Below are 23,176 nucleotides of genomic sequence, written 5' to 3'. Positions count from 1 at the left end.
TTAGGATCTTGAGATCCAAGATTGGTCTGAAAGTTCCCTCTTTTTTGGGAACTATGAACAGATTTGAATAGAATCCCTGCCCCTGTTCCTCCCTTGGAACTGGGTGGATCACTCCCATAACCAGAAGGTCTTGAACACAACGTAAGAATGCCTCTCTCTTTATCTGGTTTGCAGATAATTGTGAGACGTGAAATCTCACTTTTGGAGACGAGGCTTTGAAATCCAGAAGATATCCCTGGGAAACAATCTCCAGAGCCCAGGGATCCTGGACGTCTCTTGCGCAAGCCTGGGCGAAGAGAGAAAGTCTGCCCCCAACTAGATCCGGTCCCGGATCGGGGGCTACTCCTTCATGCTGTCTTAGAGGCAGCAGCAGGTATTTTGGCCTGCTTTCCCTTGTTCCAAGCCGGATTAGGTCTCCAGACTGGCTTGGACTGGGCAAAATTTCCTTCTTGTTTTGCAGCAGAGGAAGTTGAAGCTGCACCACTCTTGAAGTTTCGAAAGGAACGAAAATTGGTCTGTTTGGTCCTTGATTTGTTGGACCTATCCTGGGGAAGGGCGTGGCCTTTTCCTCCAGTAATATCAGAAATGATCTCCTTCAATCCAGGCCCAAATAGCGTCTGCCCTTTGAAGCGGATGTTAAGAAGCTTAGACTTTGAAGTAACGTCAGCTGACCAGGATTTAAGCCATAGCGCCCTACGCGTCTGAATGGCAAAACCTGAATTCTTAGCCGTTAGCGTTCCACAATGGCTTCTAAACATAATGAACAAGGAGTTTCTTCTATGTCAGACATGTTTAACAGACTAGTAATGAGACCAGCAAGCTTGGAAAACACTTTAATAAATGTGAAAAGCAATTTAAACAAAAACGGTACTGTACTTTTAAGAAAAAAAACTACCATATAAACTGCAAATCAGTGTTAAAAAGCAGTAAACTCTATGAAATTTTTACAGTGTGTACAAGAGACTAAAGCAGCATTGCACCCACTTGTAAATGGATGATTAACCCCTTAGGCCCAAAAACGGATCAAAAAAACAGTAACACCGTTAAAAAACAGTCAAACACACTGCCACAGCTCTACTATGGCTCCTACCTTCCCTTAAACACGATATTTGAAGGAAAGAACCCCTCTATAGTGGTCCTAGATGCCAGAGGACTCCTTTAGAGAAGCTGGATGTCTCAGTCTGTATAACAACTGCGCATAAAGTGCACGAAAATAGGCCCCTCCCACCATGCACTCACAGTCAGAGGGCCATAAAAAACTACTCCTAGGAGTAAAATAACAACCATGTGGAAAACTAGGCCCCAAAATAAAGATTTATCACCCTCAGAGAAAAAACGTTTTTTCTGTTAAGTAATGCAAACGTTTTAACACTAAGTACTATGAGGGTTAACATAAAAATTACCCTTATCTTGTAAGCATGATCCCAGTCGCTGTTAAATCACTGTATCAGGCTTACCTCAAATATATCAGGCACTGTCAGCATTTTCTAGACCTTATCATCTCTCTAGAAAAAAATATACTGAACATACCTCAAATCAGGTGATTTTCCAACTGTCCCCCCAACTGAAGTTTTCTTTCCATACTCCTCAGTTATGTGTGAGAACAGGAATGGACCCTAGTTACAAACCGCTAAGATCATCAACCTCCAGGCAGATTCTTCTTCTAATTTCTGCCTGAGAGTAAAACAGTACAACGCCGGTACCGTTTAAAAATAACAAACTTTTTATTGAAGGTAAAACTACACTAAGTCACCACATATCTCTTGATACTTCCTTTCTTGTCGAGAGCTTGCAAGAGAATGACTGGAGGTGGCAGTTAGGGGAGGAGCTATATAGACAGCTCTGCTGTGGGTGTCCTCTTGCAACTTCCTGTTGGGAAGGAGAATATCCCACAAGTAATGGATGAACCCGTGGACTGGATACACCTTTACAAGAGAAAAAGTTTTGTTTTTTTTTTAATTTACACTACTGTTACACCAGATATGAGTGGTGGCACTGGGCAAGTGGGCCTGGCACACACGCTGGCAGGCAGGCAGGCAGGCAACTGCAATTAGATTACACTAGCAGACTGATGTTTCACAGTCAAAAAAGTTTTTTTTTTATAATTTACACTACTGTTACACCAGATATGAGTGGTGGCACTGGGCAAGTGGCTTGGCAGGCAGGCAACTGCAATTATATTACACAGGAAAAAAAAAAAAAACAGACTGATGTTCTAGCCCTAAAAAGGGCTTTTTGGGGTGCTGTACTTACAGCAGAGATCAGATGAGTCCTTCAGGACTGTAGTGGACACTGAATACACTAGCCTAGCTATCAATTTCCCTATTAAATCACCAGCAGCTACACTGTCCCTCCTCTCACTAAGAATGCAGCTTCCAAATGAATCTAAAATGGCTGCTGTCCAGGAGCTGGGAGGGTCTGGGAGGGAGGGTCTGCTGCTGATTGGCTGGAATGTGTCTGCAGACTGTGAGATACAGGGTCAAAGTTTACTCAATGATGACGAATAGGGGGCGGATCAAACATCGCATATATTCGCCCGCTGCGGCGATCGCGAACATGCTATGTTCGCCGGGAACTATTCACCGGCGAACTATTCGCGACATCACTAATAAACAAACAGACACATACACACAAATAAACACATAGGCACATACACACACACATAAACACACAGACACATACACACACATAAACACACAGAGACATACACACAGGCACAGACACACACACATATAAACACACAGGCACCTACACACACACACAAACACACAGACACATACACACACACAAACACACAGGCACACACACACATAAACACACAGACACATAAACACACAGGCACATAAACACACACACACACACATAAACACACACACATAAACACACACACATAAACACACAGACACACAGACACACACAGGCACATACACACACACACATAAACACACAGACACATACACACACACACACAAACACACAGGCACATACACATACACATACACACACACACATAAACACACAGACACATACATACATACACACACACACACACACATAAACACACAGGCACATACACATACACACACACACAGACACATACACAGTCACAGACACACAAAGAGTTATGCACATACACACTGTAACGCTCATGCACACACATATCAGCATCTATTGCTGTAATATATATTTAAAAAAATAAACAGATTTCTTGAAGGTATTAAAACATTTAATTATTTAAATATGTGTTTAACCACTCGAAGTTTAAGTGAGCTCCAGAGCTCAAATGTACATAAGTGACTTAGCTAGTGAGCCAATGACATATTGTAATTTCTTTTTTTTTCATTATCTCCTTGTTCAAACACCCTTATTTATTAGTTTTAATAAGTTTATTACAAAGCATGGAACAAAGTAACTACGACTGCTACACACATCTCAAACCCCATATGAAACACAAGATTACATACCCTTACATTATACTGTGACTTATATACTACCCTATTACCCCACATCTATTTGTCTTTAACGCTGTGTCCAACTATCATCAGTCCTCACACTGACATACCACCCACTTACTCCTGCTTCTTATCCAGAGAAGCAGACGTTCTGTAACTGACCAGCATGCTGCATTTTTGTCCGGCTCTCCCCCATTTACTCCTCCTTCCCCTCCAGAGAAGCAGACGTGCTCTAACTGACCAGCATGCTGCATTTTTGTCCGACTCTCCCCCATTTACTCCTCCTTCCCCTCCAGAGAAGCAGACGTGCTCTAACTGACCAGCTTGCTGCATTTTTGTCAGATTCTCCCCCATTTACTCCTCCTTCCCTTCCAGAGAAGCAGACGTGCTCTAACTGACCCATGTGCTGCTAGCTCCGCCCACCTACTCCTTCTTTCCCTATGCAAAAGCCTAAAGTTTCCTAAACACAGTAACAGCACATCTCCCATATTTATTACAAAATGAAATATATCTAATTAAAAAATATACATAAATAAACATATAGAACTACACGGTGTGTGCATTAGAGCAGAGCAAAGCTGAACCGGACAGCAAGATGAAAGTTGCAGAGGAAGCAGTATTACATGGCAAGATGAGGGCTTTGAAGGAAAGCATTCAGCTGGCCACGGAGGAACCATTTTTTATCCGGTTCTGCTCTGCTCTGTCCTCCGCCTTCATCTTTTGAGCCTGTCACAAGCTTCGGTAACTTTATCATTTCCCCCACGTGTTTTACCAGCAGCCCTGAAGCCTCTTCTCCTTCTTACTGTATGTGGTGCCTCTCCAGTATGTCCCAACAGCTCCTAGCTGTCTTGTCGTGCCGGCACCTACCACCTGTCACACCTGCTGAAGTCTCAAGCACACCTAGTGCTTACTATGCATTCGGCCACAGAGCCCATGTGACCAGTCACACACTGACAGTGACTACATGAAAGTGCCACCAGTGCCACGCTTCCGCTATCTGCCGCCATGCCACGCCCCCCCTATTATGCCGCCCCCTCTAATCTGCCGCCCTAGGCATGGGCCTTGTTGGCCAATACCTTAAAACGCCCCTGCAACAGCCAACAGGATTTTTTCAAACTTAATTCCGATTGGCTGATAGAATTATATCAGCCAATCGGAATCTAAGGGACGCCATCTTGGATGACATCATTTAAAGGAACCTTCATTGTTCAAGAAGACATCGTAAGAAGAGGATGCTCCGCGTCGGATGTATTGAAGATGGAGCCGCTCCGCGCTGGATGGATGAAGATAGAAGATGCCGTCTGGGTGAAGACGTCTGCGGGCTTGGATGAAGGGTTTGGCCGTTTGGATGAAGACTTCTGCCAGCTTCGATGAGGACTTCTCCCGGCTTCTTTGAGGATGGATGTCGGATCTTCAAAACTGTAAGTGGATCTTCAGAGGTTAGTGTTAAGTATTTTTAAGGGTTTATTGGGATGGGTTTTAGTTTTATATTAGGGTTTGGGCAGCAATAGAGCTAAATGCCCTTTTAAGGGCAATGCCCATCCAAATGCCCTTTTCAGGGCAATGGGGAGCTTAGGTTTTTTTAGTTAGGTTTTTATTTGGTGGGTTTGGTTGTGTGGGTGGTGGGTTTTACTGTTGGGGGGGTATTTGTATTTTTTATTTACAGGTAAAAGAGCTGATTTCTTTGGGGCAATGCCCCGCAAAAGGCCCTTTTAAGGGCTATTTGTAGTTTATTGTAGGTTACGGGTTTTTTTATTTTGCGTGGGCTTTTTTATTTTTATAGGGCTCTTAGATTAGGTGTAATTAGTTTAAATCTTTGATAATTTATTTTTTATTTTGTGTAACTTAGTGTTTGTTATTTTTTGTAACTTAGTTGTTTTTTATTGTAGATTTAAATTATTTGAGTAGGGTTAGGTGTTTAAATATATAATATAGTTAATTTAATTTGTAGTTTAATGTAATTTTAGTATAACAGTTATGGTAGGTTAATTAATATTTTAATATAGTTTAATGTAATTTAGTATAATAGTTAGGGTAGATTAATTATTAGTTTAATATAGTTTAATGTAATTTTAGTATAATAGTTAGGGTAGGTTAATTAGTAGTTTAATATAGTTTAATTTAAATCTAAAGGTAAGTTTAAATTTATTATAAGATAGGGATGAGTTAATATTTAATATAAAGTTAGCGGGTTGTTAGGTTTAGGGGTTAATAGTTTAATTTAGTTTATGGCGATGTGGGGGGCTGGCAGTTTAGTGGTTAATAGGTTTAGTAAGTGCTAGTGATGTGGGAGGCCAGGGGTTTAGGGGTTAATACATTTATTTATTTGCTGTGGGCTCCAGGAGCGGCGGGATAGGGGTTAATAACTTTATGTAGGTGGAGGCGGTGTCAGGGTGGTAGATTTGGGGTTAATAAGTATAATGTAGATAGCGGCGGTGTCGGGCGGCAGATTAGGGGTTAATAAGTATAATGTAGGTGGCAGGGGTGTAGGGGACGACAGATTAGGGGTGTTTAGACTCGGGGTACATGTTAGGGTGTTAGGTGTAAACATAACTTTTATTCTTCCATAGGAATCAATGGGATATCGGGCAGCAGCGAACATGAGCTTTCGCTGCTTTCAGACTCCCATTGATTCCTATGGCATCTGCGGCCTCCAGGGCGGCGGATTGAAAAGCAGGTACGCTGGGCCGGAATAGTGGCGTACCTGTCAGATATTTGTTAACTAGCAAAAGTTGTCAGATAGTGCCGAATGTGTCTTTGGAACATCTGTAGTGACGTAAGCAACGATCTGTGTCGGACTGAGACCAGCGGATCGTATGTTACGTCACAAATTTCAACTTTTGCCGGTCTGTAGGCTTTGATAAATAAGGGGAATCAGGCTCGCCACAATTACGCTGCGGAATTCCAGCGTATTTGTGGTTGACGGCTTGATAAATAGGCCTCTAAGAGACAGGGTCTCAACGATGCCTGAGGGCAGTTATGGCTGTTCGATTACCCACTAGGGTAATGGAAAGCATATAACAGAGGTAATCATTATCCCTGTTTCACTCAGTGTCTTCTTAAATCTTCTTGGAGTGAAGCCTGGGGGTATTGGGTCCTAAGTCAGATCTGAGACTACAATTCATATGAAAAAATAATAAATTATTGATAGTAAAGCCCCTCTGAAATCTTCAACCTCTCTCCTCGGAGGCCAAGAACAAAACTTGAGAGAGAGTGTGGGGGACTAAAGCTCTGTCAGAGTTATTGACTTCCTCCTGATAGGCTTGAATATATCCCAGATGTTATGAAGCTATAGACTCTCATCAGCTAAGAAGTTAACTCAGTTTACCTTTAAAGGGACATAAAAGTGCACAAAGAAAAAGCATTTTATTATTGCACTATTTGCATTTAGCTATGTGTTTAACACCTGCAAAGTCAGCTCCTAAGCAGCACACCTGAACACACCTGATGAGCCAATGACAGGAGTCATATGTGTGTAGTTGCCAATTACCAGCTGGCTACCAGTAGTGCAATGCGACTGCACAAAACAAGTCTAATACCGAGTTGAGCTGTTATGATTGTGTGCAGCCAAGCACAAATATTCCTTGTCTCAACGTGTAACCTAGGCCAAATTCTTTAACGCCATTCTAATTCTTGTTACAATACATTGCAAAGTTGTAAAAGATGGTGTTCCAAGGGTATAAATAGTATTAAAATGAGGATGGCTTGCAATATAAGATTTGTTAAATATAGTAGAAAGACAATTACATACATTATCCCATGCATTTGTCCCTATTTATTTGCAAGGTTTTTTGAGTAAAATAAATTACTGCATAAATAAATCAAAATGCATATATATATATATATATATATATATATATATATATATATATATATATATATATATATATATATATACTGTATATAATATTACTTTAAATACAGTGAATCATAATATGTTTTTAAATTTATGATATGCTCATGAAATCACAAGACCTGTATGATGCATCTAATTAATCTATTCTAAAGAAAACAAACCTTTAACAATAGGGCCCTTAAAGGGATATGAAACTCACATTTTTTTCTTTTAGGATTCAGATAGAGCATGCAATTTTAAGCAACTTTCTAATTTAGCCACCAATCACCAATCAGCAAGCGCTACCCAGGTGCTGAATCAAAAATAGGCCGGCTTTTTCAAATAAGGCTATGAAGAGAATGAATAAAAATTGATAATAGGAGTATATTAGAAAATTGCTTAAAAACATAATTTATGTAAGAACTTACCTGATAAATTCATTTCTTTCATATTAGCAAGAGTCCATGAGCTAGTGACGTATGGGATATACATTCCTACCAGGAGGGGCAAAGTTTCCCAAACTTCAAAATGCCTATAAATACACCCCTCACCACACCCACAAATCAGTTTAACGACTAGCCAAGAAGTGGGGTGATAAGAAAAAAGTGCGAAAGCATAAAAATTAAGGAATTGGAATAATTGTGCTTTATACAAAAAAATCATAACCACCACAAAAAGGGCGGGCCTCATGGACTCTTGCTAATATGAAAGAAATGAATTTATCAGGTAAGTTCTTACATAAATTATGTTTTCTTTCATGTAATTAGCAAGAGTCCATGAGCTAGTGACGTATGGGATAATGAATACCCAAGATGTGGAACTTCCACGCAAAAGTCACTAGAGAGGGAGGGATAAAATAAAGACAGCCAATTCCGCTGAAAAATAATCCACACCCAAAACAAAGTTTAAATCTTAAAATGAAAAAAAATGAAATTATAAGCAGAAGAATCAAACTGAAACAGCTGCCTGAAGTACTTTTCTACCAAAAACTGCTTCAGAAGAAGAAAACACATCAAAATGGTAGAATTTAGTAAAAGTATGCAAAGAAGACCAAGTTGCTGCTTTGCAAATCTGATCAACCGAAGCTTCATTCTTAAATGCCCAGGAAGTAGAGACTGACCTAGTCGAATGAGCTGTAATCCTTTGAGGCGGAGTTCTACCCGACTCAACATAAGCATGATGAATCAAAGACTTTAACCAAGATGCCAAAGAAATGGCAGAAGCCTTCTGACCTTTCCTAGTACCAGAAAAGATAACAAATAGACTAGAAGTCTTTCGGAAATCTTTAGTAGCTTCAACATAATATTTCAAAGCTCTAACTACATCCAAAGAATGCAACGATCTTTCCTTAGAGTTCTTAGGATTAGGACACAATGAAGGAACCACAATTTCTCTACTAATGTTGTTAGAATTCAAAACCTTAGGTAAAAATTTAAATGAAGTTCGCAACACCGCCATATCCTGATGAAAAATCAGAAAAGGAGACTCACAAGAAAGAGCAGATAATTCAGAAACTCTTCTAGCAGAAGAGATGGCCAAAAGAAACAAAACTTTCCAAGAAAGTAATTTAATATCCAGCGAATGCATAGGTTCAAACGGAGAAGCTTGAAGAGCCCCCAGAACCAAATTCAAACTCCAAGGAGGAGAAATTGACTGAATAACAGGTTTTATACGAACCAAAGCCTGTACAAAACAATGAATATCAGGAAGACTAGCAATCTTTCTGTGAAAAAGAACAGAAAGAGCAGAGATTTGTCCTTTCAAGGAACTTGCAGACAAACCTTTATCCAAACCATCCTGAAGAAACTGTAAAATTCTAGGAATTCTAAAAGAATGCCAAGAAAAATGATGAGAAGAACACCAAGAAATGTAAGTCTTCCAGACTCGATAATATATCTTCCTAGATACAGATTTACGAGCCTGTAACATAGTATTAATTACGGAGTCAGAGAAACCTCTATGACTGAGAATCAAGCATTCAATCTCCATACCTTCAAATTTAAGGATTTGAGATCCTGATGGAAAAAAGGACCTTGCGATAGAAGGTCTGGTCTTAACGGAAGAGTCCACAGTTTGACAAGTAGCCATCCGGACAAGATCCGCATACCAAAACCTGTGAGGCCATGCTGGAGCCACCAGCAGAACAAACGAACGCTCCTTTAGAATCTTGGAAATCACTCTTGGAAGAAGAACTAGAGGCGGAAAGATATAAGCAGGATGATACTTCCAAGGAAGTGACAATGCATCCACTGCTTCCGCCTGAGGATCCCTGGATCTGGACAGATACCTGGGAAGCTTCTTGTTTAGATGAGAAGCCATCAGATCTATTTCTGGAAGTCCCCACATTTGAACAATCTGAAGAAATACCTCTGGGTGAAGAGACCATTCGCCCGGATGTAACGTTTGGCGACTGAGATAATCCGCTTCCCAATTGTCTATACCTGGGATATGAACCGCAGAAATTAGACAGGAGCTGGATTCCGCCCATACAAGTATTCGAGATACTTCTTTCATAGCCAGAGGACTGTGAGTCCCTCCTTGATGATTGACATATGCCACGGTTGTGACATTGTCCGTCTGAAAACAGATGAACGACTCTCTCTTTAGAAGAGGCCACGACTGAAGAGCTCTGAAAATTGCACGGAGTTCCAAAATGTTGATTGGTAATCTCGCCTCCTGAGATTCCCAAACCCCTTGTGCTGTCAGAGACCCCCATACCGCTCCCCAACCTGTCAGACTTGCATCTGTTGAGATCACAGTCCAGGTCGGAAGAACAAAAGAAGCCCCCTGAACTAAACGATGGTGGTCTGTCCACCACGTTAGAGAGTGTCGTACAATCGTTTTTAAAGATATTAATTGAGATATCTTTGTATAATCCCTGCACCACTGGTTCAGCATACAGAGCTGAAGAGGTCGCATGTGAAAACGAGCAAAGGGGATCGCGTCCGATGCAGCAGTCATAAGACCTAGAATTTCCATGCATAAGGCTACCGAAGGGAATGATTGAGACTGAAGGTTTCGACAAGCTGAAACCAATTTCAGACGTCTCTTGTCCGTCAGAGACAGAGTCATGGACACTGAATCTATCTGGAAACCTAAAAAGGTTACCCTTGTCTGAGGAATCAACAAACTCTTTGGTAAATTGATCCTCCAACCATGTTCTCGAAGAAACGATACAAGTCGATTCGTATGAGTTTCTGCTAAATGTGAAGACTGAGCAAGTACCAAGATATCGTCCAAATAAGGAAATACCACAATACCCTGTTCTCTGATTACAGATAGAAGGGCACCGAGAACCTTTATAAAAATCCTTGGAGCTGTTGCTAGGCCAAACGGCAGAGCCACAAACTGGTAATGCTTGTCTAGGAAAGAGAATCTCAGAAACTGATAGTGATCTGGATGAATCGGAATATGCAGATATGCATCTTGTAAATCTATTGTGGACATATAATGCCCTTGCTGAACAAAAGGCAGAATAGTCCTTATAGTTACCATTTTGAATGTTGGTATCCTTACATAACGATTCAATATTTTTAAATCCAGAACTGGTCTGAAGGAATTCTCCTTCTTTGGTACAATGAAGAGATTTGAGTAAAACCCCAGCCCCTGTTCCAGAACTGGAACTGGCATAATTACTCCAGCCAACTCTAGATCTGAAACACATTTCAGAAATGATTGAGCCTTCACTGGATTTATTGGGACACGGGAAAGAAAAAATCTTCTTGCAGGAGGCCTTATCTTGAAGCCTATTCTGTACCCTTGTGAAACAATGTTCTGAATCCAAAGATTGTGAATCGAATTGATCCAAATTTCTTTGAAAAATCGTAATCTGCCCCCTACCAGCTGGGCTGGAATGAGGGCCGCACCTTCATGTGGACTTGGGAGCTGGCTTTGGCTTTCTAAAAGGCTTGGATTTATTCCAGACTGGAGATGGTTTCCAAACTGATACCGCTCCTGTAGGGGAAGGATCAGGCTTTTGTTCCTTATTGTGACGAAAGGAACGAAAACGATTAGCAGACCTAAATTTACCTTTAGATTTTTTATCCTGTGGTAAAAAAGTTCCTTTCCCCCCAGTAACAGTTGAAATAATAGAATCCAACTGTGAACCAAACAATTTATTACCCTGGAAAGAAAGAGAAAGCAAAGTTGACTTAGAAGACATATCAGCATTCCAAGTTTTAAGCCATAAAGCTCTTCTAGCTAAAATAGCTAAAGACATATACCTGACATCAACCCTAATGATATCAAAGATGGCATCACAAATAAAATTATTAGAATGTTGAAGAAGATTAACAATGCTATGAGTATTATGATCTGTTACTTGTTGTGCTAAAGCTTCCAACCAGAAAGTTGAAGCTGCAGCAACATCCGCCAAAGATTTATCAGGTCTAAGAAGATTACCTGAACATAAGTAAGCTTTTCTTAGAAAGGATTCAATTTTCCTATCTAAAGGATCCTTAAAGGAAGTACTATCTGCCGTAGGAATAGTAGTACGTTTAGCAAGAGTAGAAATAGCCCCATCAACCTTAGGGATTTTGTCCCAAAACTCTAATCTGTCAGATGGCACAGGATATAATTGCTTAAACCGTTTAGAAGGAGTAAATGAATTACCCAAATTATTCCATTCCCTGGAAATTACTTCAGAAATAGCATCAGGGACAGGAAAAACCTCTGGAATAACTACAGGAGGTTTAAAAACCGTATTCAAACGTTTAGATTTAGTATCAAGAGGACCAGATTCCTCTATTTCTAATGCAATTAAGACTTCTTTAAGCAAAGAACGAATAAATTCCATTTTAAATAAATATGAAGATTTATCAGTATCAACCTCTGAAACAGAATCCTCTGAACCAGAAGAATCATTATCAGAATCAGAATGATGATGTTCATTTAAAAAATCATCTGAAAAATGAGAAGTTTTAAAAGACCTTTTACGTTTACTAGAAGGAGGAATAACAGACATAGCGTTCTTAATAGATTTGGAAACAAAATCTCTTATGTTAACAGGAACACCCTGAATATTAGATGTTTATGGAACAGCAACAGGTAATGGAACATTACTAAAGGAAATATTATCTGCATTAACAAGTTTGTCATGACATTCATTACAAACAACAGCCGGAGGAACAGTTACCACAAGTTTACAACAAATACACTTAACTTTGGTAGATCCAGCATCAGGCAGAAATTTTCCAGAAGTATCTTCTGATTCAGGGTCAATCTGAGACATCTTGCAATATGTAATAGAAAAAACAACATATAAAGCAAAATTGATCAAATTCCTTAAAAGACAGTTTCAGGAATGGGAAAAAATGCTAATGAACGAGCTTCTAGCAACCAGAAGCAAATAAACAATGAGACTTAAATAATGTGGAGACAATAATGACGCCCATATTTTTTAGTGCCAAAAAAGACGTCCACATTATTTGGCGCCAAAATGCTTTAAGCGCCAAAAATGACGCCACATCCGGTGACGCCGACATTTTTGGCGCAAAAACGTCAAAAAAATGACGCAACTTCCGGCGACAAGTATGACACCGGAAATGACAAAGAAAATTTTTGCGCCAAAAAAGTCTGCGCCAAGAATGACGCAATAAAATGAAGCATTTTCAGCCCCCGCGAGCCTAACAGCCCACAGGAAAAAAAGTCAAATTTTAAGGTAAGAAAAATTGATTATTCAAATGCATTATCCCAAATAATGAAACTGACTGTCTGAAATAAGGAATGTTGAACATCCTGAATCAAGGCAAATAAATGTTTAAACACATAAATTTAGAACTTTAAATAAAAGTGCCCAACCATAGCTTAGAGTGTCACAAAAATAAGACTTACTTACCCCAGGACACTCATCTACATGTAGTAGAAAGCCAAACCAGTACTGAAACGAGAATCAGTAGAGGTAATGGTATAAGAGTATATCGTCGATCTGAAAAGGGAGGTAAGAGATGAATCTCTACGACCGATAACAGAGAACCTATGAAATAGACCCCGTAGAAGGAGATCATTGAATTCAAATAGGCAATACTCTCTTCACATCCCTCTGACATTCACTGCACACTGAGAGGAAAACCGGGCTCCAGCCTGCTGCGAAGCGCATATCAACGAAGAATCTAGCACAAACTTACTTCACCACCTCCATAGGAGGCAAAGTTTGTAAAACTGATTTGTGGGTGTGGTGAGGGGTGTATTTATAGGCATTTTGAGGTTTGGGAAACTTTGCCCCTCCTGGTAGGAATGTATATCCCATACGTCACTAGCTCATGGACTCTTGCTAATTACATGAAAGAAACTGCATGCTCTATCTGAATCATGTAAGGAAAAAATTTGGGTTTCATATCCCTTTAATGCTTGCCTGCAATTTATGCCAGTCTGGTGTCAGCAAGATTTAGACAATTAAGGCCAATGAATTGCATCTAGGCTCTAGGGCACGGGTATCAAGTTCATTGTATCCAGGGGCCACTGGCCTAGTGTTCTTCTCCCATTGGGGCTATTTGAATAGAGTGAGTGCTCTGGAACTGGAATAAAAGAAACTGAGAGTGACATTTACCCTAGTAGTAGTGCATGGTGGGAGCTATAGTCCACAATAGACTTACACAGTTGTGTATATTTATCTTGCGAGTGCCAAGTGAAGTGATCATTCTGGAACTGAATAAAAAGTGACAATTATCCAAGCAGTGCATAATTGGAGTCTACACTGGACAATGCATACTTCTTTATATTTATCATGTGAATGCATATATAGAACATCAACTTGTTACACTAATTAAAACCCTAAAAAAATGATAGGGCAAAATTAATAATTTACCTAATAAACAAGGGAGGGCCAGATTAAACAATTTTGAGGGCCACATATGGCCCCAGGGCCGGTATTTTGAGACCACTGCTCTAGGGAGAGCATTATGTACACAGTGAGAAAAAACAATCGGCTAGATTATGAGTTTTGCGTTATGAGGGGTGCGGTGCTAACGAACAGTTTTCTCTCACCGCTCACTTACCTGCAGCGCTGGTATTACGAGTTTTTACAAACCCGGCGTTTAAAGGCAAGAAGTGAGCGTAGAGAAAAATTTAGCTCCAAATCTCACTTCAATACCAGTGCTGCTTAAGTGCACGATTTCCCCATAGGAATCAACGGGGAGAGCCGGCTGAAAAAAAAGTCTAACACCTGTAAAAAAGCAGCGTTTAGCTCAGTAACTCAGCCCCATTGATTCCTATGGGGAAACACATTTTATGTTTACACCTAACACCCTAACATGAACCCTGAGTCTAAGCACCCCTAATCTTACACTTATTAACCCCTAATCTGCCGCCCCTGACATCGCAGACACCTGCATTATATTTATTAAACCCTAATCTCCCGCTCTGGACACCGCCGCCACCTACATTATACTTATGAACCCCTAATCTGCTGCCCCAACATCGCTGACACCTACATTATATTTATTAACCCCTAATCTGCCACCCCCAATGTCGCCGCCACCTACCTACACTTATTAACCCCTAATCTGCCGCCCCCAAAGTCGCCGCCACTATAATAAACATAATAACCCCTAAACCGCCGCACTCCCGCCTCGCAAACATTAGTTAAATATTATTAACCCCTAATCTGCCGTCCCTAACATCGCCGCCACCTACCTGCATTTATTAACCCCTAATCTACAGCACCCAACTTCGCCGCCACTATATTAAAGTTATTAACCCCTAAACCTAAGTCTAACCCTAACACCCCCTAACTTAAATATAATTTAAATAAATCTAAATAAAATTACTATCATTAACTAAATAATGCCTATTTAAAACTAAATACTTACCTATAAAATAAACCGTAAGCTAGCTAAAATATAACTAATAGTTATATTGTAGCTATCTTAGGATTTATTTTAATTTTACAGGCAAGTTTGTATTTATTTTAACAAGGTAGAACTACCTAGCTAAAATAAATAAAAAGTACCTGTAAAATAAAACCTAACCTAAGTTACACTAACACCTAACACTACACTATAATTAAATAAATTAACTAAATTAACAACAATTAAATTAAATTAGCTAAAGTACAAAAAAACCCCACTAAATTACAGAAAATAAAAAACAAATTACAGATATTTAAACTAATTACACCTAATCTAATAGCCCCATCAAAATAAAAAAGCCCCCTCAAAATAAAAAAAATCCCTAGTCTAAACTAAACTACCAACAGCTTTTTGCGGGGCATTGCCCCAAAGTAATCAGATTTTTTACCTGAAAAAAGAAATACAAACAACCCCCCAACAGTAAACCCCCCCACCCACACAACCAACCCCCAAATAAAAACCTAACTAAAAAAACCTAATCTCCCCATTGCCCTGAAAAGCGCATTTAGATGGGCATTGCCCTTAAATGGGCAGTTAGCTCTATTGCTGTAGCTCTATTGCTGCCCAAAGCCCTAACCTAAAAATAAAACCCACCCAATACACCCATAAAAAACCTAACACTAACCCCCTGAAGATCGACTTACCGGGAGAAGTCTTCATCCAAGCTGGGCCAAAGTCCTCAACGAAGCCGGGAGAAGTCTTCATCCAAGCCGGGCGAAGTGGTCCTCCAGACGGGCAGAAGTCTTCATCCAGGCGGCATTTTCTATCTTCATCCATCCGGCGCGGAGCGGGTCCATCTTCAAGACATCCAACGCGAAGCATCCTCTTCATCTGACGACTAAAGATGAATGAAGGTACCTTTAAGTGACGTCATCCAAGATGGTGTCCCTTAGATTCCGTTTGGCTGATAGAATTCTATCATCCAATTGGAATTAAGGTAGAAAAAATCCGATTGGCTGATGCAATCAGCCAATAGGATTGGCTGATTTAATCAGCCAATAGGATTGAACTTTAATCCTATTGGCTGATTTCATCAGCCAAAAGGATTTTTTCTACCTTAATTCCAATTGGCTGATAGAATTCTATCAGCCAATCAGAATCTAAGGGACACCACCTTGAATGACATAACTTAAAGGTACCTTCATTCATTTTTAGTCGTCGGAGGAAGAAGATGCTCTGCATCGGATGTCTTGAAGATGGACCCGCTCAGCGCTGGATGGATGAAGATAGAAGATGCCGTCTGGATGAAGACTTCTGCCTGTCTGGAGGACCAATTCGCCCGGCTTGGATGAAGACTTCTCCCGGCTTCGTTGAGGACTACGGCCCGGCTTGGATGAAGACTTCTCCCGGTAAGTGGATCTTCAGGGGGTTAGTGTTAGGTTTTTTATGGGTGTATTGGGTGGGTTTTATTTTTAGGTTAGGGCTTTGGGCAGCAATAGAGCTAACTGCCCTTTTCAGGGCAATGGGGAACTTAGGTTTTTTTAGTTAGGTTTTTATTTTGGGGGTTTGTTGTGTGGGTGGTGGGTTTTACTGTTGGGGGGGTTGTTTGTATTATTTTTTTCAGGTAAAAGAGCTGATTACTTTGGGGCAATGCCCTGCAAAAGGCCCTTTTAAGGGCTGTTGGTAGTTTAGGCTAGGGTTTTTTTTTTATTTTGGGGGTGTATTTTTTTATTTTGATAGGGCTATTAGATTAGGTGTAATTAGTTTAAATATCTGTAATTTGTTTTTTATTTTCTGTAATTTAGTGTTTGTTTTTTTTGTACTTAAGCTAATTTAATTTAATTGATTTAATTGTTGTTAATTTAGTTAATTTATTTAATTATAGTGTAGTGTTAGGTGTTAGTGTAACTTAGGTTAGGTTTTATTTTACAGGTACTTTTGTATTTAATTTAGCTAGGTAGTTATTAAATAGTTAATAACTATTTAATAACTATTCTACCTTTTTAAAATAAATACAAACTTGCCTGTAAAATAAAAATAAACCCTAAGCTAGATACAATGTAACTATTAGTTATATTGTAGCTAGATTAGGGTTTATTTTATAGATAAGTATTTAGATTTAAATAGGAATAATTTAGTTAATGATAGGAATATTTATTTCGATTTCTTTAAATTATATTTAAGATGGGGGTGTTAGGGTTAGACTTAGGTTTAGGGGTTAATACATTTAATATAGTGGCGGCGACATAGGGGGCGTCAGATTAGGGGTTCATAAATATAATGTAGGTGGTGGCGATGTCCGGAGCGGCAGATTAGGGGTTAAAAATTTAATTTTAGTGTTTGCGATGAGGGAGGGCCTTGGTTTTTAGGGGTTAATAGGTAGTTTATGGGTGTTAGTGTACTTTTTAGCACTTTAGTTATGAGTTTTATGTTACGGCGTTGTACCATAAAACTCATAACTACTGACTTTAAAATGCAGTAGGATTCTTGACAGGAGAGGGTGTACCACTCACTTTTTGGCCTCCCAGGACAGACTTGTAATATGGGCGCTACGGAAGTCCCTTAGAAAAAAGGGTTTACGAAGTTTAAAGTCGTTTTGCGGTAAGGCCAAAAAAGTGTGCGGTTCCCCCAAACCTGCAAGACTCGTAATACCAGCGGGCCTAAAAAAGCAGCGTTAGGACCTGTTAACACTGCTTTTTTAGCATACCGCAAAACTCATTATCTAGCCGAATGTTTTTAGCCATTTTTTGATATTGAGGAAGCTTTGTTTTGTTAAAATTTGCCCATCATTCTGTTTTACTAATGGGTCTATTGCTTTCTGTTTAACAGTTTACAAGACGGGTGCTCGGCGAGGAGAACTTTCCACAACTGGACACTCAACAAACTATGTGCTGACTATGAATTTAGCAACAGAAAAAAACCCAAATTACTGGGTGAACAGAGGGGTGGCTTGCCTCTGTCAGCTTGATTATTAAATGGACATTAAAGTCATAGTATACATCAGGAATTAAGCACTGCTTTGCAAAATATAGGCTAGATTACAGGTGGAGCGGTGTTTAGTTCTCCCGCTCGAGCGTAAACACCACTAGAACTAAGCTTTTTTGTAATATATATATATATATATATATATATATATATATATATATATATATATATATATATATATTGCAAAGAACAGATGAAGAACATTGTAATGTAAAATATTTACAGTAAATACACGGTAAAAAACATTATTAAATATTAATATAGAATAAAAATGATTTTTCTTGTTTTCAGGTATTCAACTGGAAAGGGCTCATATGTATGTATATGTGTGTATATCAGACATCCCAACTCTCCCTGAAGTTCAGGGAGTCTCCCTGATTGTAATAGCGACTCCCTGATGCCAGCAAATGGAATGCAATCTTCCTGAAACTCCAAGCACCATGATCCAATGTGGCCCAAATATGGAAAAGTGTTTCTTTAAGGAATGCCTTTAGTTGCTGGGACGTTATAAAACCCTCAAAGCATGCATCAGTAACCAAAAAACCCCCCTGATTTTAATAAAATAAAACACAAATACTACCTTATTTACTGCACGTAATAAAACTTTGTATTCTAAAATATTTAAGCATTCAACAAGCGTACGATCAATGGAAAATAGGTTTGTTGTATGTTGTTGTGCAATAAAGCTACTTTTTTTAATGTGACTTTAGTGGGAAGCTACTTTAATAAAAAGTCCCTATCTTATTAGGGTTTCAAGGTGTCCAATGTATAACTTGGAGGGAGGGGGGGTGTTTGGCGGTGCAGTAGCGGGTGAAGCCAACTCCCTGAAATGAGTTTTTTTTTTGCAGGTTGGGATGTCTGGTATATATATATATATATATATATATATATATATATGTATTTTTATATATATATATATATATATATATATATATATATATGTATTTATATATATATATATATATATATATATATACATGTGTATATATGTATTATACACATGTATATATATATATATATATATATATATATATATATATAGTTTGCGCTTTTGCGGTCATGTTTACTTTTCACTTGTTATACCGCCCTAAAGTTAGCTCGGTCACAATATTGATATTAGAACTTGTGCTATGCTTAGCGTGCCACTTGTAATCTAGCCTTACATGTTTTCTAAAATAATTTTATATTGTCATTTTGTTAATATAATTAAGGCTTTATATATTAAGAGCAGTACAGGGAAGTACCTCTTAAATGGCTTCTCAGAATTCAGGTTCCTATTCTCTTTTGCTATGGAAATTTAGGACAAATGAGCTTGTCCTTTGAGCTAACAAATTACTGTATAGAACATTACAGACTTGGATACATTTCACTTACATAAGTATGATGGAGGAAATCCAGCCTTTCTGGAGGTACTGGAAATTAAACAAGATTCAGAGTTATATTACAACAATACCAAACAAAATAAATAATAAATAATACAAAAATGTATATTGTAATATATTTTTATTTTCATTAATGGAACATTTTGTGCCAGATTACGAGTAGAGCACTATTTATCACTTTTGCTAGAGCGCTAATTGCACTAGAAGTAAACTTTTTGCGTGTCAGTCAAAGGATTAGGAGCAAACCAAAAATCAATGATTTGTATATCTGTATTTGGGAACTTATATTCTCCTGAGGTACCTTGTCATACTTTATTATAGTGGTAAATGGGTAACCTTGAGGAGCAGTGCTTAAGCATAATATACAAATTTATGCTGAAATAACATAAATCACCATTGTTGTGAATTATGTCAAAAAAGGGGTATGCTTTTATACACTGTAATGAAGTATCTTCAAGTATCAAGTGAATCACTTTTATTCTAAAATATAACTTTATATAAATATATAATATAACAATAAGCTGTCTCTTTTTATTATTCAAAATAAAAATTATATTTTAGAATAAAAGTGATTCACTTGATACTTGAAGATACTTCATTACAGTGTATAAAAGCATACCCCTTTTTTGACATAATTCACAACAATGGTGATTTATGTTATTTCAGCATATATTTTTGCGTGTCAGGTTGTGCTCATAAATTATTCAATAAGTCAATTTAGAAAAAAACCTAACACCCCACTCGCCATAATCCAAATCACATATTCTCATGTGCGCTAACCCGACATGAAAATATGAATATTTCACATTCCAATGTTCTGTACATAGCAGAATATGTCTATTTATTCATTTTATTCATATATATCTGATGTTTTTTTGGTACAATATATAGCTATACCTATGAGGACGGGCTAACCAGGCGAGCGTTAACTTGAATTGTGCTCAAGTGATAGCGTTAACTTTCAACTTGTAATACCAGCGCAATTTAACCTGGCGCAAACGCTTTATGTAACTTGAATGAAGTTACATACACTGTTGCAAAGATTGAAAAAAATTACTTTAAAATGCTTATATACTTTTTTTTTTATAATTCTGATAACTTTTTTTATTATTTTTAAGCAAATATTAAATTATATTTTTACTATGAATCTAAATTGTACAGAAAAAAAAGATGTGCAAATGTTTTATGGCTTTGTGCATGAAAACCACAGCTAAATACATCCCATGAGAGTGCGTAAACTGAATTAACATAAGTCTTCCCGATAATGCATTTATCTCAGACAGTCAAGGTTAATATTTGCTACATACCTTGAAGATAATGACACTAAAATTAAGCATTTGCATTACAGCAAGAAAAAAAAATCAGACATTGATACATGCCACCATAAAATGTAATGAAATAGATTTACCCCAACTGTTCAATCACTTGTTCAAGCAGATGTAATTTATGTTTTATGAATGTGAAGCACACATTTATATTATTTCAGGATTCAATCATTTCTGTAGTTTCTTCTTTTTATATTTTAATAAAAAAATAATTGTTTACCTAATAATTGTATATTTTTTTTACTTTTCAATTATCTTGTCAATTTAATATAACCTGACATTAACATTCTTATGTTTTCAGTGGCATACTAAAAATGTAAGCTGCACGATAATGTACCTTCATATCTGAGAATTTTGCAATGAATAATGCAGCTTTATAATTATATTATTTGTGTGGGTTTTTTTCTGTCTTCACTGTCCTCCAGAACAAAAGAGCCGTTGCTAACCAATTACAAACTAATACAGATATATATAGGCCATTGTTAACTAGTGATGTCGCAAACCTAAAAATTTGGGTTCGCGAACAGCGAACACGAGCTTCGCCAAAAATTTGCGAACCGGGCGAACCCCCATTGACTTCAATAGGCAGGAGAATTTTAAAACCCATAGGGACTCTTTCTGGCCACAATAGTGATGTTAAAGTTGTTTCAAGGGGACTAACACCTGGACTGTGGCATGCCGGAGGGGGATCCATGGCAAAACTCCCATGGAAAATTACATAGTTGATGCAGAGTCTGGTTTAAAGCCACAAAGGGCATAAATCACCTAACATTTCTAAATTGTTTGGAATAACATGCTTTAAAACATCAGGTATGATGTTTTATCGATCAGGTAGTGTAAGGGTTATGCCCGCTTCACAGTGACAGACCAAACTCCCCGTTTAAAGCGACAGTCTACACCAGAATTTTTATTGATTTAAAACATAGATAATCCCTTTATTACCCATTTCCCAGTTTTGCATAACTAACACATTTATAATAATATACGTTTAACCTCTGTGATTATCTTGTATCTAAGCCTCTGCAAACTGCCCTTTTTTCAGTTCTTTTGACAGACTTGCAGTCTAGCCCATCAGTGCCTGCTCCCAGATAACTTCTCGTGCACGAGCACAGTGTTATCTATATGAAATACGTGAACTAACACCCTCTAGTGGTGAAAAACTGTTAAAATGCAATCTGAAAGAGGTGGGCTTCAAGGTCTAAGAAATTAGCATATGAACCTCCTAGGTTAAGCTTTCAACTAAGAATACCAAGAGAACAAAGCAAAATTGGTGATAAAAGTAAATTGGAAAATTGTTTAAAATTACATTTCTGAATCATGAAAGTTTATTTTGGCCTAGACTGTCCCTTTAACGCACCGCAAACAACGGCAAACAGTCCATTTGCACAACCGCAAACTCCCCATTTGCACAAGGTTGGATACCAAGCTAGCCATGTCCCGTTCCTTGTCCTCACTGATGTCATTGAAGGTCTCTTCCTCCACCCATCCACGTACAACACCAAGGGTCCCCGAAAGGTGACAACAAGCCCCCTGGGACGCCTGCTGTGTTTGGTCTTCTACCTCCTCAAAGCCACCTTCCTCCTCTGACTCCTCTTCTTCAGACTCCTCTCTCTGCGTTGCCTCTCTCTGCATTATTATAAGGTGTGTTAAGTAGTACTATTCCTATCAGTTTAATCCCTGTTCCATCCCCTATCAGGGGACGTGTATATGGCATGGATTTTAGGAACCGGGAGATGGAAAAAGATGCTTGGTCGGCCCTCCTACTTCAAATTTGGGGCACTGCGCGTGCAATCTAATGTGCCACCAGATAGGAGTGGTGTGTTAAGTAGTACTATTCCTATCAGTTTAATCCCTGTTATGTGCCTTTTTTATTGGTTTGGTTTTTGAAGCCACAGTGCTGCACCAGAGGCCAGAAAAATTAGGCATGTACACATGCCTGAAAAATTAGGTATTGTTGCAGCCGCTGCTGTAGCAGCGGCCAGAATAATTGATGTTTGTTTCCCAGGCAGAAAGTGCCCTAAAACATTGCGGCTTGAACCCTAGTTGGTGGCGGATAAGTCACGCAAGTCATCCGGCATTCGAAGATAAAATACAGCAGCGTGTGGACCATTTTTAGCCCAAGACAGCTCATCTCATCAGGCCTTTTTTACTCGAATGTATCGCCCAATGTCAGTCCCTTCGGGATCCATCCCTCATTCATCTTAATAAAGGTGAGGTAATCTAGACTTTTTTGACCTAGGTGACTTCTCTTCTCAGTCACAATACCTCCTGCTGCACTGAAGGTCCTTTCTGACAGGACACTTGAAGCGGGGAAGGCCAGAAGTTCTATTGCAAATTGGGGTAGCTCAGGCCACAGGTCAAGCCTGCACACTCAGTAGTCAAGGGGTTCATCGCTCCTCTGAGTGTCGAG

At 38.7% G+C, this 23,176-nt stretch overlaps 1 protein-coding gene across 1 annotated transcript in view; it reads left to right on the top strand.

Annotated features, from left to right (window-relative positions):
* Positions 1–18,149, top strand: part of LOC128664413 (dynein axonemal heavy chain 3-like) — a 2,586,207-nt gene extending 2,568,058 nt beyond the window's left edge. The window contains exon 82 of the mRNA XM_053719244.1: positions 17,904–18,149. Within this exon, the coding sequence (XP_053575219.1) occupies positions 17,904–18,049 (146 nt within the window). The 3' untranslated portion in view covers positions 18,050–18,149. The remainder of the gene's footprint in view (positions 1–17,903) is intronic.
* The last annotated feature ends 5,027 nt before the right edge of the window (positions 18,150–23,176 follow it).

This window comes from Bombina bombina, chromosome 6 (assembly GCF_027579735.1).
Source record: "Bombina bombina isolate aBomBom1 chromosome 6, aBomBom1.pri, whole genome shotgun sequence".
In the NCBI taxonomy this organism is placed as follows: Eukaryota; Metazoa; Chordata; class Amphibia; order Anura; family Bombinatoridae; genus Bombina; species Bombina bombina.
Note: the sequence above shows the minus strand (reverse complement) of the source record. Positions and strands in the feature narration are given on the sequence as shown.